Source organism: Bombina bombina, chromosome 1 (genome assembly GCF_027579735.1).
Source record: "Bombina bombina isolate aBomBom1 chromosome 1, aBomBom1.pri, whole genome shotgun sequence".
In the NCBI taxonomy this organism is placed as follows: domain Eukaryota; kingdom Metazoa; phylum Chordata; class Amphibia; order Anura; family Bombinatoridae; genus Bombina; species Bombina bombina.
The window spans coordinates 1,105,748,568-1,105,767,746 of record NC_069499.1 but is presented as its reverse complement, the minus strand read 5'-3'; the positions used below and the strand labels follow the sequence as shown (position 1 = coordinate 1,105,767,746).

At 41.6% G+C, this 19,179-nt stretch overlaps 1 protein-coding gene across 1 annotated transcript in view; it reads right to left on the bottom strand.

The window, feature by feature from the left end:
- SKAP1 (src kinase associated phosphoprotein 1) overlaps positions 1 to 19,179 on the bottom strand; it is a 552,748-nt gene that overhangs the window by 412,385 nt on the left and 121,184 nt on the right. Inside the window, exon 4 of the mRNA XM_053717407.1 lies at positions 8,980 to 9,005. Within this exon, the coding sequence (XP_053573382.1) occupies positions 8,980 to 9,005 (26 nt within the window). The remainder of the gene's footprint in view (positions 1 to 8,979; positions 9,006 to 19,179) is intronic.

Genomic DNA, 19,179 nt, shown 5'->3' with positions numbered 1-19,179 from the left:
AGCCTCAAGAAATGCCATCAAAAAGGGCATCATCGGTCAAACAGGACCCAGTCGGAGACCCAAAGAGAACAGGAAGCCACACAGACGACTAAGTAGCACGCTATAGTGCAGCCACAGATAAAACGGAAAAAAAACCTTGTCCAGCTCCCTAGCTGTAGGGAACCAAAGAGAAACAGAACCAGCAAAAACCAAGTTCCTAGACAAAACCCCAACCATCGAGGGAAAAATCAGGGATCCAAACCCCCCCCCCCCGAGAGCTCAGAGAGCACCTCAATAGGGACCCACTGTATCCAAAAGAAACAGACAGCTGAAAAGTCAAAAGATGACCAGAACCACAGCTTAGGATGCTGAGATAAACAGGGACGTCCTCCACAACCACAGGATCACCCACAGACGGAAAGAACCTACCCGTCAACGACAGTGAAACGAAAACGAGAGGAACACCACCAGCCACCTCGAAAAAGTGTGACCAGAAACACGAGCAGAGTCCCATCACCAGAGGAACACCGAACCCAGAGGTCCATTCCCAAGGGCATCTCCATCCCTGAACCAGGGACAAAAGGAACACACCCCCAGAGAAAAAAAGTCTCCCAAGGGAAAACGGAGGACAAGGGGAACCTTGCCCCCCAGACACAAACTCGACACAGGGGTCAAAACTAACCCAAAACGAGCCAGCCCCTAAAGGAGCAGAGACTACCTTAGGTAGCAATCTCTGGGGCCCCACAGCAGATACCAGTGGGGAAGATTTAAAGACAAAGTGACCCTACCAAGGCACAACACAGGATGCTGATGCAAAGTTCGAGCACCAGAACAACAGACCCCCAAAGGAAGTCCAGAACACATTCCTGCAAAGAAAGACAAAGGCCCCAAGCAGTCATAAGAAGGGGACCAGACACTCCAAAGAGAAAAAAGGAAGAACCCCTTCCAGACACAACCCGATCACCAGCGGGGAAAACTGGGACAAGCATAGACAGAACTATACCAACACCACCCAAAACCCCAGCCCAATCTCAAATCCACAAAAAGACCTGAAGAAAAAGACTCCGACCAAAATTCCGGTCAGACACTCCGCACCCGAAGAAGGAACCCGGAAAAAACATAAAAGCTAGCAAAACCTAAGAAAAGACCGCAAAACAAACGCAGAACCAATCTCAAGACGCTAGAACTCACGACACAGAGCAAAGCTCTGCAACATTCAGAAATTATGGTCCCAAATCAGCGCCCGAACCCAAGAGGGTGTATAAAATTCTGGGAAAAAAAACAGAACCAGAACCGAAACTATCAAGGCGACCCCAAGAAAACCGGGTTCCAGCTAGAAGAAGCCTCCAGCAACGAAAAAGGCAAACCAGGCCCCCACGTGGCAAGTCACAGGCGAGCCCCACAGCACTGCTGCCAGATCACAAAGAATGCAAGCATGATCCCGCTATGTCTCACATACAGACAAGTGCTCCACCGCTGATCCACGAAGAGGATCCATTAAAAGCGTAACGGAACGAGGTCCAGAGACCCTAGGAGTCTAAAACCACCCAAAGGGTAGCAAGAAGACCAAGGCCCAAAAACCGCCCTAGCGGAGAAGGCCCCACCCCCCTGAAAGGGACCAAAGCGACGCAGCGGAAGCCACCGACCCAGCCCCTGGAGAGAGTGGCATGCACAATTTCTCCCGGTATGCGGACGCGGATGTATAGTTTGTGAAAACAAACAATAAAACAAAACACACAAGGTCCCACCAGACCCGCCAAGCGCAACATGCGTGTCATATAAGTTCCATGTAGGTATATTATAATTCCGGATCTGTACTGTTGCTTTAATGCTATACTGTTCCCCCTTTATAAGCAAGTAGTATCCCTTAGCACATTGCTTATTATTGAATCCTCCCTCTACTGGGAACCTGTGATTCCTGCTCCTATCAAGCCCTACCTTCGGAACCTGAAGCGTCAGCTCTCTCCTCTGACGTACCGCACTAACCTGTCTCTCAAGTATTGGACCCGCCCACACAGCTGATCATCGCTTCGCGGTCAAACACAGAGGAGCGTGTAAGGAAGCAGACACCCTCTCTGCTGCTGGACATACAGTAAGTACTTACCGAACACAGTATATTTAGCTTAAGCGGACCAACCGTCCAGTCTGTACCTGTCAGGTCCGTGCTACTCTGTCTCTGGGATAGCTTATTCAAAGACCGTAACTGCCAGCTGTTTTGCATAGCTTATGGTATCCTGTCAGGTATGAATATCCTCCTATTGCATGTCATATGTGTTGATCTAATCCATATCATTAACCACTATAGCGCATATTATTCCTGCTCATATATACCTATATCTACTGCTTGTAATTTTGTTAATAGCCAACATAATGAATTCCTGAGTCCACATTACAAACTGATGTTCCTCACATTTATATATATATATATATATATATAATTAACAATTGTGATCACAGATCCACAGTCTGTAGTTGTAGCAGTAATAAGAACAGCTGCTCAAATAGGCAGTGGTAAATTAAATTGTTACATGGTTTCCACCTTACATAAGAATAATGTAAGGAAGATACTAATGTTACACAAATAACTACATAATACACACAAACATAGATGTATCTGCACATTTGTCCCTTCTATTCAATTGACAGAGAATCATTACAAGGCGTCACTGACAACACAACAAAGTGTACACAAATTCCGGACCCAACAGTACGCGAACAACTTCCAAGGAAGTAACAAAAGCAAGTCCATCCCAGAAATTCCTAAGGGAACAATCAATCAAACAAAAAAGTATCCTAACCGGATGAAAGAAAAGAAGGCAGCCCGAAGTCACCAGCCAAAAAAAAACTATGGGAAAGGACACTAGCGACCGTCAGGAGATGATCAACATCCCAAATAGTCTAGCTCGAAGCACCATTCGATGGCACATTCCCCGACTGATAGAGGAGAGGATCCCCCAATAAGTCGTAAAGACGATGGAAAACGTGAAGCCGCACGATCCAATAACAAAAGGTGCAACATGGAGGAATATTCACCCCCGGAGGTAACTGAATAGACCCACCCAAAGTCTGGACACCCGGGATAATCGGGCAAGAACACAACCGTGCAGAAACCTCCATGTCCTGCAGACGAACCAGCGCCATCAATATATTGAAGCGGAAATGACCCGCCATCTCCAGGGGAAACAAACCATCCTGTGTGGAGGGAGAATTAACATTAGGGTTACCCACAAATGTAGAGGAAGGGTGCTGTTGGGAATCCGCCGCTTGAGGGACAGAGCCCCCAGGGAATGATGGCTCAATAGGCCCCTGGTTGCCTGAGCCCGAGGAACCAGGCGCTCTAAGAAGGCACAAGAGACAGGACTGATAAACCTGCGTCAGTGGGGCCGAAGCACCTTCCTCACAAGAGGAAGAATCGGAATCAGAAACGACAGTCTCAGCTTCAGAATCCTCCATGGTTAAACCAAAGAGAAAATTAGGACAATATAAAAAAACGAACGGCACAATGGCTAGGGCACTCACCACCTCCTATGACCAGATCCAATTTAAGCAGAAAATCTTCATCGCCACACGGTCAGGAATGCGGAAGCGTAAAAAAACCAGCGTAACAACACCCGGTTATAAGGTAAACTGTAAAGTACAAAAAAAAGACGGCAACTAGGCCCCACTAAATCCTTCAGGTAATTCTACCGTCTCAGCCCCAGAGCCAATACCCAATACACAAAGCAGGGAGATCACATAAGAAACATGATTAAGGAACCCCACCCTGTTTACAAAACCCCCATAAGGAAAGAATTATCCCATGATTCCCAGATCCGAACAGAGGAGTCTCACTGAGACCCATACCTATCTGTCACATAACATAACATTCATATTGATAAAATGAACTGATCATACCGGAATCTACACCGTGGAACAGGAACACGGCCCTTCAAGTGTGACGGATAGTAGCGTCACCTCCGTCATGGACTTGAGAGAAGACAGCAGGTAGCGAAGCGAATGGTCGGCAACGCCAAGTGCTAAAGGAGCTGTTAATACGAATCGGGATGGTGTTGCAGAGAGAACTCCCACTGCATCTCCGGACTCTAACATTCGCCCAGGCCCTCACTGAGAGACTAACAGGACTACTTAAAGGGATAGTAAACTCAAAAAATATTTAATTTTTTTTAAAAACATCATTAAGTATTATAAATATTTACAATAAGTACCTATTAAAAGTTTCCTATCATTTTCTTGGTATTTCTAATACAAATTCCATATTTCGCCAAACCCAGTTTTTCCTCATTATGCATACCCTATAAAGATGTTCTACCTAGGTAGAAACATCATGGTGGCCCGCATGCGCACTTAACATAGTTTCTAAGTAACGCATGCGCATTTTGGTTCCCCTCAGTTTATTCTTCTGTGGCACGTCAAAAAGCAGGGCGGACATCTGGATTGTGATGTAGACATTGGTGGGCGTGGTTCACCAGAGCGCTCTCAGCGCTGAAGATTCACTGCTGGCTGAAGGTGATTGTTCTCACTTCTGTCAAAATAAGAAGTCCAATGTTTTGGAACATAAATTATCACAGCCTCCACGCTAGCCCAGCTTCCCCCAGCCCCACCGTCAGCTGTCAAACACCACAGAGATTCACGGAGCTAGCCAGCTCCCCTCAGCATTACTCTCAACCATCAAAAGTGACTCTGGACTTCATATAGAAAAAACTTTATTACAACAAAATGTTATTTATTTTTTTAATGGAGGCTGTGATAATTTATGTTCCAAAACATTGGACTTTTTATTTTGACAGAAGTGAGAACAATCACCTTCAGCCAGCAGTGAATCTTCAGCTCTGAGAGCGCTCTGGTGCGCCACGCCCACCAATGTCTAATAGTATATGTGGAGATACTGCTATAAGGAGGTGCAGTGCTATGGAGCGTGTAGAGTAATTGTATAATGTTTGATTTCGAGCACTGCAGGAAGTGACTGTACATGCAGCTGGTTGTTATTAAATAACACACATTATTTCAGTAACTGGGGTCCGAGGGGTCAATGGGATCACAGCCTGTCACTGGGGGGGTCAGGAGTCACATTGTGCAGTACAGATGTCAGGATCCCCATTAACCCTGTCATTGCTGTGGCTCCGGAGTAGCGGACAACATTTGACAATTTTACATGAATACACTGAGATTAGCCAGGAAATAAAAATGTCACCGTGAATCTCTGTGGTGTTTGACGGCTGACGGTGGGGCTGGGGGAAGCTGGGCTAGCGTGGAGGCTGTGATAATTTATGTTTCAAAACATTAGACTTCTTATTTTGATAGAAGTTAGAACATTCACCTTCAGCCAGCCTGGCTATGAATATTAAAATGTAATGGGCAGAACCGCATCCCTATTGGATGGGGCACGTAAATAATTTTACATAAACCCTGCCTATTTTTGTGGGAGGTCTTTAATGCTCATTTTACAGAAATTAAAAACTTAAATTAAACATATTTAGAAGCTTCGTTTCAGTAAGAAAGTAGGTTGATTTAATAAAATATATTTATATAATTATAATAATGAATTATTTTCTTAATATTTTACAAAGATTTCTAACCCTTTAAAACTCCTGTCTAATTGCGAAGAGAACTACCCTCCATGACAGACACACTTCGCGTAAAAATAATAAAAGTATTTTCTTTAAAAAAATAAAACTTCTGACACTTCTCTGCCAACCTCCTGAGACAAAAGGCAAAGAATGATTGGGGGATAGGGAAAGTGGGAGGAGTATTTAAGCCTTTGGCTGGTGTGTCTTTGCCACCTCCTGGTGGCGAGGTTCTTATTTCCCACAAGTAATGAATGCGGCTGTGGACTCTTTCCCATTAGGAAGAAAATATATATTTGAAAATAAAAATATTTTCTTCTAACTAATGAACATAGGTATTTGAAGTATTCTTAACGCACCTTTGAATTTAGCGCAGTTGGTCTAGTGCACCTAGCGAAAGACAGAAAAGGATTTTTTAGTGTGCCCCATAAAAAGTCTATGAGGAAAGGGAATTAACAAGCTTGAATTATCAGATTACGAGACGTTACCATGCCTGAGTCTTTTGCTTAAAGGGCCATAATACCCAAATGTTTAAACACTTGAAAGTGCTGCAGCATAGCTGTAAAAAGCTGACTAGAAAATATCACCTGAACATCTCTATGTAAAAAAGAAAGACATTTTACCTCAAAAGTTCCTCAGTAGCCACCTCCCATTGTAAAGGATTTCTAAACAGCATATTATTATGTCTGTCCTGGGACAGCTGAAAGGATGAGCCTCGTGAACTCTCATTATTTCACCAATCAGGTAAAGGAAGCTTACTATGAAATCTCATGAGAGTTAAGTCAAATCTCATGAGATCACAGTAAGAGTTCATGACCTCAGCACTGCTGATGCTGATTGGCTGCTGTTCATTTCTTCATTTATTTATTTTTTTCACCTGCAGCTGGGAGCAGCTGAGTATAACTTTTTACACAGAACTAACTGTGCTGAGCTGAGGAAATTGTGAGGTAAAATATCGTCCTTTTTTACATAGAGATGCTCAGGTGATATTTTCCTGTCAGCTTTTTACAGTTATACTGCATCAGTTTCAAGTGATTTAGCATATGAGTATTATGTCCCTTTAAGTGATACCTTTTTACTTTCAACTTGTAATACCAGCGCAAACATAGCAGTTCTATTGATTTGAGCGCTAACATTTTTTGCGCATCATTTCTAATCTAGCAACAAAGTGTTTTTGAATAGTTGCATATTGCCCAAACTTTAAGACCCTGCTGTAAATAATATTTAATAAACAAAATGTCAATAATAACACCACTAATCCACTACAAAGTAATCATTCACATTCTATTCTCTCATACTAGCTGGCACATTTTGTCTTTCGTTGGTAATAATCTTAGTATCTAAGTACTGTTATTTTGCCATTAGTATAATTTTGTCACGATTTGCTGTAAACATTTTAATACACATTTTGTGTATAATTAATATGATTTTAATGTATATTTTGTGTACTTTATGCAATAATGAATACTTTGATTACCATTTTTACATCAAACTTTCAATATAGTGTTTCAATTTTATTAAGCACCATGGTCTAATGCATGTGTATCTCGGAAAGAAGGTTCCCGCTCGGCAAGATACACATCTATCAAGGTTGATTTTGACTTTAGTGAATCCTGTAAATGACCTGTTGGGGAGCTTTATAGTGTCAGGCCCTTTGAGAGAATATGGTCACACTTTTGGATGCACTACCAACACTGAAACAACGTTGACAGAAACAGACATACAAAGGCAGCTGCAACCAGTGATACAGTAGACAGACTAAAAAGACCAGCTGAATGACCAGCAGAGACCTAAATAAGCAAAAGAAAAGTGAAATAGAAAGGAAAAACAAGCTTCAGAAAGACAAACGTTAAAAGCATGCCAGAAATAATCTGGTATAGTGCTGTTACAGAATACAAATAAGCTTCAAGTGCTGCTATAGTATTACAGTACACTAGAACCCCAGTAGTGGATGTGATATTTAAGAAAAATGAACAAATACAAAATATGGGAGATATAGCAGGTCTTAATGTCAGACCTCTCTCTCTCTCTGATGTTGCCCACAATCTTCTCCATCGATCTAGTCTGCCCCCACCACTTTAGCAAATCTAACAATTAAAACGGTTAGTGTAGCAGGTGTGTCCACGTGTAATGCCAATCATATTTCGTAACAAAGGTGTTAGTTAACTTAAAAAACATTCTCAAAATGAAAATTAATCTTCTCACGCCAGTACTCCTCATTAACCCCCTTCTCCTTCAAGATAAGCACACTGTCTGAGTACAAGACAGTGACAGCAGAACAAAGTTAAACAGTAACTTAATTATTAAAGACAATACTCTTAAAGGCATATATGTGCTATATTTAAATTATATATATATTTATATAACAGGCAAACGTAATTTAAACTGCTACTGTATTAACTATTGATTAATTATTTGTGTATGGAATCATGAAAAGCTTCCCATCACTTACAATACAAATACATACATACACACACACACATATGTATTTAATTCCTTAAATATAATGATAAACTGATTTTACCTCTTCTATAAATCTGGATTGAAAATTAAAAATGTTCTCATGCCAAGTTAGACAGTTTTCTGATGCAAAAATACATGCTGCATTTTTTTTCAGCATATCATTTTGGCATTAATAACCATAACTAAACACACAAAAGTAAAGTCCCATATAGGCGCCTTAGAAACATTGCAGCTTCTAAGCAGGATACGGCTAGCGATTGGCAGCAAATATGAGTGTAGCTACTAATTGGCTCCCCAGCTGTATCATACTCACAAGGTTGCAGCTCCCAAATGGGACTTTACCTATGTGTGTATAACCTTTGAAGTGGTTATAAATATGAAAAAATACACAAATTACATTTTCTAACACAGAAGTGAGCAAGTTTTGCGAATAAATAGGCCAGCGTGATGTTTTCACTCCATGCCATTAACTTTATCAAATTAATGACAAAGTTCAAAAGATATTTGCTCCCACAAGATCATAAAATATTAACCATCTCTTCATAATATTTGACCTTTTATAGTTAAATGAACAGAAAACCAAAACATTTTCTTTCATGATTTGGATAGAACATACATATTTTAAAAAAAAAATCAATTTACTTCTATTATCAGATATGCTCCATTCTCTTGTTATCCTTGTCAGAAGGAAAAGCATTGCACTACTGGCAACTAGACAAACACATCTAGTTAGCCAATACCAAGAGACAAAATGTTTGCAGGCACCAATCAGCACCCACTAGTGTAGGATATGGGCGTATTCTTTTCCAACAAGAGATGCCATGGGAACAAAGCACATTTGAAAATAGAATTTAATTTAAAAGTGTCTTAAAATTACATGCTCCATTTGAACCAAGCAAGTTTAATTTTGAATTTCCTATCCCTTTAAAAACCTGCCAATTTACTAGAACATCAAACTTTTGGTAGTGCTTACCTCTCTGCAGGAATTCAAAGGGATATCTGAAAAACAGAAAAACAGAAGTATGATTTTACAATTCATAGGAGTTTGTTGGTCTATTCTATACAGAATTAAACAATTTAGGTTATATAAAAATGTTAAATTGTACTTAAAAGGTACATGAAACACAAATGTTTACTTTAATCATTTAGATACAGCATACAATTTTAAGCAACTTTCCACTTTTATTATCAATTTTGCTTAATTCTCTTGGTATCCTTTATTGAAGGAGAAGCAATGCATTACTGGGAGCTCGCTGAACACATCGGTAAGTCAATGACAATAAATATATATAAATATATATACAAATATATACATACAGTGTGTATATATATATATATATAAACACATACACACACACACACAGTATCAAGTGAGTACACCCTCACATTTTTGTAAATATTTTATTATATCTTTTCATGTGACAACACTGAAGAAATTACACTTTGCTACAATGTAAAGTAGTGAGTGTACAGCCTATATAACAGTGTAAATTTGCTGTCCCCTCATAATAACAACACACAGCCATTAATCTCTACACCGTTGACAACAAAAGTGAGAACACCCCAAGTGGAAATATCTAAATGGGGCCCACAATATTTTGTGTGGGCACCATTATTTACTAGCACTGTCTTAACCCTCTTGGGCATGGAGTTCAGCAGAGCTTCACAGGCTGCCACTGGAGTCGTCTTCCACTCCTCCATGACGACATCATGGAACTGGTGGATGTTAGAGACCTTGCGCTTCCCCACCTTCCGTTTGAGGATGCCCCACAGATGCTCAATAGGGTTTAGGTCTGGAGATACTTGATCAGTCCATCACCTTTACCCTCAGCTTCTTTAACAAAGCAGTAGTACGCTTGGAGGTGTGTTTGGGGTCGCTATCATGTTGGAATACTGCCCTGCGGCCCAGTCTCTGAAGCGAGGGGATCATGCTCTGCTTCTGTATGTCACAGTACATGTTGGCATTCATGGTTCCCTCAATGAACTGTAGCTCCCCAGTGCTGGCAGCACTCATGCAGGCCCAGACCATGAAACTCCCACCACCATGCTTGACTGTAGGCAAGACACACTTGTCTTTGTACTCCTCATCTGGTTGCCGCCGCACATGCTTGACACCATCTTAACCAAATAAGTTTATCTTGGTCTCATAGGACCACAGGACATGGTTCCAGTAATCTATGTCCCTAGTCTGCTTGTCTTCAGCAAACTGTTTGCGGGCTTTCTTGTGCATCATCTTTAGAAGAGGCTTTCTTCTAAAGGATGACAGTCATGCAGACCAATTTGGTGATGCAGTGAGCGGCGTATGGTCTAAGTACTAACAGGCTGACACCCAAGCCCTTCAACCTCTGCAGCAATCCTGGCAGCACCCATACGTCTATTTCCCAAAGACAACCACTGGATATGACGCTGAGCACGTGCACTCAACTTCTTTGGTCGACCATGGCGAGGCCCGTCCTGAAGGGAACCTGTCCTGTGAAACCGCTGTATGGTCTTGCCTTCCATGCTGCAGCTCAGTTTCAGGGTCTTGGCAATCTTCTTATAGCCTAGGCCATCTTTAGGTAGAGCAACAATTCTTTTTTTACAGATCCTCAGAGAGTTCTTTGCCATGAGGTGCCATGTTGAACTTCCAGTGACCAGTATGAGAGAGTCTGAGAGCGATAACATCAAATTTAACACACCTACTCCCCATTCACACCTGAGATTTGTAACACTAACGAGTCACATGACATCAGGGAGAGAAAATGGCTAATTGGGCACAATCTGGACATTTCCACTAAGGGGGTTACTCACTTCTGTTGCCAAAGGTTTAGATATTAATGGCTGTGTGTTGAGTTATTATGAGGGGACAGCAAATGTACACTGTTATACAGGCTGTACACTCACTACTTTACATTGTAGCAAAGTGTAATTTCTTCAGTGTTGTCACATGAAAAGATATAATAAAATATTTACAAAAATGTGAGGGGTGTACTCACTTTTGTGAGATACTGTATGTATATATTATATATATATATATATATATATATATATATATATATATACATATATATAAATATACACACACACACACACATATATATATATGCATATATATATATATATATATATATATATATACACACACATATACAGAGAGAAGTGCACTCACAGGAACAAACAACTGGCTCAATACCATTGTTATCCTATTCTATGGCGATTTACTACCTGGGTTTAGCTTTTTAGCCCAGTAATGCTTTTCACGTAGTATATCAGTCTGATCCCACCTATTACGGTCAGTCCAGCACAAAGCTACGAGATATGATTTTAGTTTGCAAGAAACTTGGTCCATCAAGTTACATATACAAAATAATTTTGGACCGAAACACACTTTGAGTCACTGTATCTACACTCTCATAAGGATGCCGACGTTGAATGGGGGAGTACCCGCAATGTGTGGGGCATATTCTATCTCTTGGAATAGGTATATGTGCAAGACACCCCATATCTCTCTGCCCTAAGGGGCTTTCGTTCGTCATGATTCCTGCTGACATAATGAGGGGAGTGAGCATGCGCCACAACTTGACTGGCTGAAAGAGGATTTTGTTTTCCGATCACGGCATCGTTAGGCCAGAAGAATTCGGCACTTTCACTTAAACAATGTCTGCCATATGATTGGCTTTGACCTCGGTGAAGGCGTGAAAAGTGGGCGTATATAGTGACGATTCAACCTCCCACAGCTGTGGGATACGCTAGTTGCAATCTTGGAGGGCGGAGAATAAGGAACCGCTCGATGTATATGGTAATTAGCCATGTGTTCAGTGCAAACAACAGCTGTGATAGACACGGAACGTATTGACCTATCACGAGCTCTGTGGGTGTGGCGGACTTCTCTTGTTACAGCGCGAAGAGGTCTGAAATCAGCTGCAAACAGCCTCTATCTCAGTCATTTTAAAATGGCAAAAAATAGCCAGAGATCTTATGCTTTCATTGGGAAACCACATAGCAGATGTGCCCTCTCAGGAACTATCTTCTTTCTCTTTGGGACATTTGATAAAGATGCCAGTTAGGCATCGAAACGTCATGTTTACCCCTGGATTTTAACCCTTTGTATAATTAAAAACATAATTTATGCTTACCTGATAAATGTATTTCTCTTGTAGTGTATCCAGTCCACGGATCATCCATTACTTGTGGGATATTCTCCTTCCCAACAGGAAGTTGCAAGAGGATCACCCACAGCAGAGCTGCTATATAGCTCCTCCCCTCACTGCCATATCCAGTCATTCGACCGAAACAAGCCGAGAAAGGAGAATCCATAGGGTGCAGTGGTGACTGTAGTTTAATTAAAATTTAGACCTGCCTGAAAAGGACAGGGCGGGCCGTGGACTGGATACACTACAAGAGAAATAAATTTATCAGGTAAGCATAAATTATGTTTTCTCTTGTTAAGTGTATCCAGTCCACGGATCATCCATTACTTGTGGGATACCAATACCAAAGCTAAAGTACACGGATGATGGGAGGGACAAGGCAGTAACTTAAACGGAAGGAACCACTGCCTGTAGAACCTTTCTCCCAAAAACAGCCTCCGAAGAAGCAAAAGTATCAAATTTGTAAAATTTGGAAAAAGTATGAAGGGAAGACCAAGTTGCAGCCTTGCAAATCTGTTCAACAGAGGCCTCATTTTTAAAGGCCCAGGTGGAAGCCACAGCTCTAGTAGAATGAGCTGTAATCCTTTCAGGAGGCTGCTGTCCAGCAGTCTCATAGGTTAAACGGATTATACTCCGAAGCCAAAAAGAAAGAGGTTGCCGAGGCCTTCTGACCTCTCCTCTGTCCAGAGTAAACAACAAACAGGTTAGATGTTTGGCGAAAATCTTTAGTAGCCTGTAAGTAAAACTTCAAGGCACGGACTAAGTCTAGATTATGCAAAAGACGTTCCTTCTTTGAAGAAGGATTAGGACATAATGATGGAACAACAATCTCTTGATTGATATTCTTGTTAGAAACCACCTTAGGTAAAAACCCAGGTTTTGTACGCAGAACAACTTTATCTGAATGAAAGATCAGATAAGGAGAATCACAATGTAAGGCAGATAACTCCGAGACTCTTCGAGCCGAAGAAATAGCCATCAGAAAAAGAACTTTCCATGAAAGAAGTTTGATATCAATAGAATGAAGGGGTTCAAACGGAACCCCTTGAAGAACTTTAAGAACCAAGTTTAAGCTCCATGGAGGAGCAACAGGTTTAAACACAGGCTTAATACTAACTAAAGCCTGACAAAATGCCTGAACGTCTGGAACTTCTGCCAGACGCTTGTGTAAAAGAATAGACAGAGCAGAAATCTGTCCCTTTAAAGAACTAGCTGATAATCCTTTGTCCAAACCCTCTTGGAGGAAGGACAATATCCTAGGAATCCTAACCCTACTCCATGAGTAATTCTTGGATTCACACCAATGAAGATATTTACGCCATATCTTGTGGTAAATTTTCCTGGTGACAGGCTTTCGTGCCTGTATTAAGGTATCAATTACTGACTCGGAGAAGCCACGCTTTGATAGGATCAAGCGTTCAATCTCCATGCAGTCAGTCTCAGAGAAAGTAGATTCGGATGATTGAAAGGACCTTGTATTAGAAGGTCTTGTCTCAGAAGCAGAGTCCATGGTGGAAAGGATGACATGTCCACTAGGTCTGCATACCAGGTCCTGCGTGGCCACGCAGGCGCTGTCAATATCACTGATGCTCTTTCCTGTTTGATTTTGGCAATCAGACGAGGGAGCAGAGGAAGCGGTGGAAACACATAAGCCAGGTTGAAGAACCAAGGCGTTGCTAGAGCATCTATCAGTGCCGCTTCTGGGTCCCTGGACCTGGATCCGTAACAAGGAAGCTTGGCGTTCTGGCGAGACGCCATGAGATCCAATTCTGGTTTGCCCCAACGGAGAACCAATTGAGCAAACACCTCCGGATGGAGTTCCCATTCCCCTGGATGAACAGTCTGACGACTTAGAAAATCCACCTCCCAGTTCTCTACACCTGGGATATGGATCGCTGACAGGTGGCAAGAGTGAGTCTCTGCCCAGCAAATTATCTTGGAGACTTCTGACATCGCTAGGGAACTCCTGGTTCCCCCTTGATGGTTGATGTAAGCCACAGTCGTGATGTTGTCCGACTGAAATCTGATGAACCTCAGTGTTGCTAGCTGAGGCCAAGCCAGAAGAGCATTGAATATTGCTCTTAACTCCAGAATATTTATTGGGAGGAGTTTCTCCTCCTGAGTCCATGAACCCTGAGCCTTCAGGGAGTTCCAGACTGCACCCCAACCTAGAAGGCTGGCATCTGTTGTTACAATTGTCCAATCTGGTCTGCGAAAGGTCATACCCTTGGACAGATGGGCCCGAGATAACCACCAGAGAAGAGAATCTCTGGTTTCCTGATCCAGATTTAGTAGAGGGGACAAATCTGTGTAATCCCCATTCCACTGACTGAGCATGTATAATTGCAGCGGTCTGAGATGCAGGCGCGCGAATGGCACTATGACTGTTTGGCCTTTGATTTGGCCCTGTCCTGAGGAAGGGTATGACCCTTACCTCCAGTAATGTCAGCAATAATGTCTTTCAAACCAGGCCCGAATAAGGTCTGCCCCTTGAAAGGAATGTTGAGTAATTTAGACTTTGAAGTCACATCAGCTGACCAGGATTTGAGCCATAGCGCCCTACGCGCCTGGATGGCGAATCCGGAATTCTTAGACGTTAGTTTAGTCAAATGAACAATGGCATCAGGAACAAATGAGTTAGCTAGCTTAAGAGTTCTAAGCTTGTCAATAATTTCAGTCAATGGAGCTGTATGGATGGCCTCTTCCAGGGCCTCAAACCAGAATGCCGCCGCAGCAGTGACAGGCGCAATGCATGCAAGGGGCTGTAAAATAAAACCTTGTTGAATAAACATTTTCTTAAGGTAACCCTCTAATTTTTTTATCCATTGGATCTGAAAAAGCACAACTGTCCTCAACCTGGATAGTGGTACGCTTTGCTAAAGTAGAAACTGCTCCCTCCACCTTAGGGACAGTCTGCCATAAGTCCCGTGTAGTGGCATCTATTGGAAACATTTTTCTAAATATAGGAGGTAGGGAAAAGGGCACACCGGGCCTATCCCACTCCTTACTAATAATTTCTGTAAGCCTTTTAGGTATTGGAAAAACATCAGTACTCACCGGCACTGCATAGTATTTATCCAGCCTACACAATTTCTCTGGCACTGCAATTGTGTCACAGTCATTCAGAGCAGCTAATACCTCCCCAAGCAATACACGGAGGTTCTCAAGCTTAAATTTAAAATTAGAAATCTCTGAATCAGGTCTCCCCAATTCAGAGACGTCACCCACAGACTGAAGCTCTCCGTCCTCAGGTTCTGCATATTGTGACGCAGTATCAGACATGGCTCTTACAGCATCTACGCGCTCTGTATCTCGTCTAACCCCAGAGCTATCGCGCTTGCCTCTCAATTCAGGCAATCTGGATAATACCTCTGACAGGGTATTATTCATGATTGCAGCCATGTCCTGCAAAGTAATCGCTATGGGCGTCCCTTTTGTACTTGGTGCCATATTAGCGTGCGTCCCTTGAGCGGGAGGCGAAGGGTCCGACACGTGGGGAGAGTTAGTCGGCATAACTTCCCCCTCGACAGACTCGACAGTAAAGACTGATCTTTACTGTTTAAGGGGAAATCAATACATTTAGTACACATTCTCCTATGGGGCTCCACCATGGCTTTTAAACATAATGAACAAGTATCCACATGTTTGTACAGACTAGCAATGAGACTAGCAAGCTTGGAAAACACTTTAAAGCAAGTTAACAAGCAATATAAAAAACGTTACTGTGCCTTTAAGAGAAACAAATTTTGACAAAATTTGAAATAACAGTGAAAAAAGGCAGTTACACTAACAAAATGTTTACAGTGTATGTAACAAGTCAGCAGAGCATTGCACCCACTTGCAAATGGATGATTAACCCCTTAATAACAAAAACAGAATAATAAATGACAAAAACGTTTTTTAGTCACAACAACTGCCACAGTCTACTGTGATTGTTACCATCCTCAAACACGACTTTGAAGCCTTTTGAGCCCTTCAGAGATGTCCTGGATCATGCAGGAAGAAGCTGAATGTCTCTGTCAGTATTTTTAGCTGCACAGAAAAGCAATAAAATAGGCCCTTCCCACTCATATTGCAACAGTGGAAAGCCTCAGGAACTGTAACTAGGCAAAAATCAAACCAGCCATGTGGAAAAAAACTAGGCCCCAATAAGTTTTGTCACCAAACATATATAAAAACGATTAAACATGCCAGCAAACGTTTTATATTACACTTTTATAAGAGTATGTATCTCTATTAATAAGCCTGATACCATTTAAGGCTTTACTTACATTAATAAGCCTGATACCATTTAAGGCTTTACTTACATTAATCCGGTATCAGCAGCATTTTCTAGCAAATTCCATCCCTAGAAAAATATTAACTGCACATACCTTATTGCAGGAAAACCTGCACGCCATTCCCTCTCTGAAGTTACCTCACTCCTCAGAATATGTGAGAACAGCAATGGATCTTAGTTACTTCTGCTAAGATCATAGAAATCACAGGCAGATTCTTCTTCTAATGCTGCCTGAGATGAAACAGTAAACTCCGGTACCATTTAAAAATAACAAACCTTTGATTGAAGTTAAAAAACTAACTATAATACACCACTCTCCTCTTACTACGTCCATCTTTGTTGAGAGTTGCAAGAGAATGACTGGGTATGGCAGTGAGGGGAGGAGCTATATAGCAGCTCTGCTGTGGGTGATCCTCTTGCAACTTCCTGTTGGGAAGGAGAATATCCCACAAGTAATGGATGATCCGTGGACTGGATACACTTAACAAGAGAAAGTTATATTTTACTTTTTTAAGACCAGTGAGTGCTGTCTTTTTTTTAACAGTATATATATATATATATATATATATATATATATATATATATACATACACACACACATATATACATATACACACATATATACATATACACATATATATATATATATATATATATATATATATGTTCAGATATCATATCACATATGATGTTTGATATCTGGACTTACCTGCACCTACTACAACAGTCTGTAAAGGCTGCATCTGGCAAGTATAATCTTCACCACTTATGGATGTAGATGACACATAACTGCATACTTTGTGGAAATTATACAGTTGGCTTTGGAGGACGTTCTTACTTCGGCTTGTCAGCTGGTACTAATTGGTGTATACACGAGAAACACGCCGGAGTGATCATCATGTTTGAAGGCTCTCTAATCCTGCAACCTGTGGGAGCTGGCCACTTTCCAGCAAGGACAGTGTTGTTGTCGAGGGGACATTTACAATTTATTCTAACAGGTCGTATTTACCTTTGTAATATGCTCTCCATACCCTGTCATTTTATTGTTTAGAAATTTTTACACTTTATGCCTTCTTCTCATCTTGTTGCAAGATAATTTGCTTTGTTTTGACATAGGTTCCCGCAAGTGTGTTCAGTATACAGGGAGTGCAGAATTATTAGGCAAGTTGTATTTTTGAGGATTAATTTTATTATTGAACAACAACCATGTTCTCAATGAACCCAAAAAACTCATTAATATCAAAGCTGAATAGTTTTGGAAGTAGTTTTTAGTTTGTTTTTAGTTATAGCTATTTTAGGGGGATATCTGTGTGTGCAGGTGACTATTACTGTGCATAATTATTAGGCAACTTAACAAAAAACAAATATATACCCATTTCAATTATTTATTTTTACCAGTGAAACCAATATAACATCTCAACATTCACAAATATACATTTCTGACATTCAAAAACAAAACAAAAACAAATCAGTGACCAATATAGCCACCTTTCTTTGCAAGGACACTCAAAAGCCTGCCATCCATGGATTCTGTCAGTGTTTTGATCTGTTCACCATCAACATTGCGTGCAGCAGCAACCACAGCCTCCCAGACACTGTTCAGAGAGGTGTACTGTTTTCCCTCCTTGTAAATCTCACATTTGATGATGGACCACAGGTTCTCAATGGGGTTCAGATCAGGTGAACAAGGAGGCCATGTCATTAGATTTTCTTCTTTTATACCCTTTCTTGCCAGCCACGCTGTGGAGTACTTGGACGCGTGTGATGGAGCATTGTCCTGCATGAAAATCATGTTTTTCTTGAAGGATGCAGACTTCTTCCTGTACCACTGCTTGAAGAAGGTGTCTTCCAGAAACTGGCAGTAGGACTGGGAGTTGAGCTTGACTCCATCCTCAACCCGAAAAGGCCCCACAAGCTCATCTTTGATGATACCAGCCCAAACCAGTACTCCACCTCCACCTTGCTGGCGTCTGAGTCGGACTGGAGCTCTCTGCCCTTTACCAATCCAGCCACGGGCCCATCCATCTGGCCCATCAAGACTCACTCTCATTTCATCAGTCCATAAAACCTTAGAAAAATCAGTCTTGAGATATTTCTTGGCCCAGTCTTGACGTTTCAGCTTGTGTGTTTTGTTCAGTGGTGGTCGTTTTCAGCCTTTCTTACCTTGGCCATGTCTCTGAGTATTGCACACCTTGTGCTTTTGGGCACTCCAGTGATGTTGCAGCTCTGAAATATGGCCAAACTGGTGGCAAGTGGCATCTTGGCAGCTGCACGCTTGACTTTTCTCAGTTCATGGGCAGTTATTTTGCGCCTTGGTTTTTCCACACGCTTCTTGCGACCCTGTTGACTATTTTGAATGAAACGCTTGATTGTTCGATGATCACGCTTCAGAAGCTTTGCAATTTTAAGAGTGCTGCATCCCTCTGCAACATATCTCACTATTTTTGACTTTTCTGAGCCTGTCAAGTCCTTCTTTTGACCCATTTTGCCAAAGGAAAGGAAGTTGCCTAATAATTATGCACACCTGATATAGGGTGTTGATGTCATTAGACCACACCCCTTCTCATTACAGAGATGCACATCACCTAATATGCTTAATTGGTAGTAGGCTTTCGAGCCTATACAGCTTGGAGTAAGACAACATGCATAAAGAGGATGATGTGGTCAAAATACTCATTTGCCTAATAATTCTGCACTCCCTGTATATCTGTTATTAGCATCCACTGCAGTGGTCATATTAGTTTTGACATGATGCTTCTAGCCT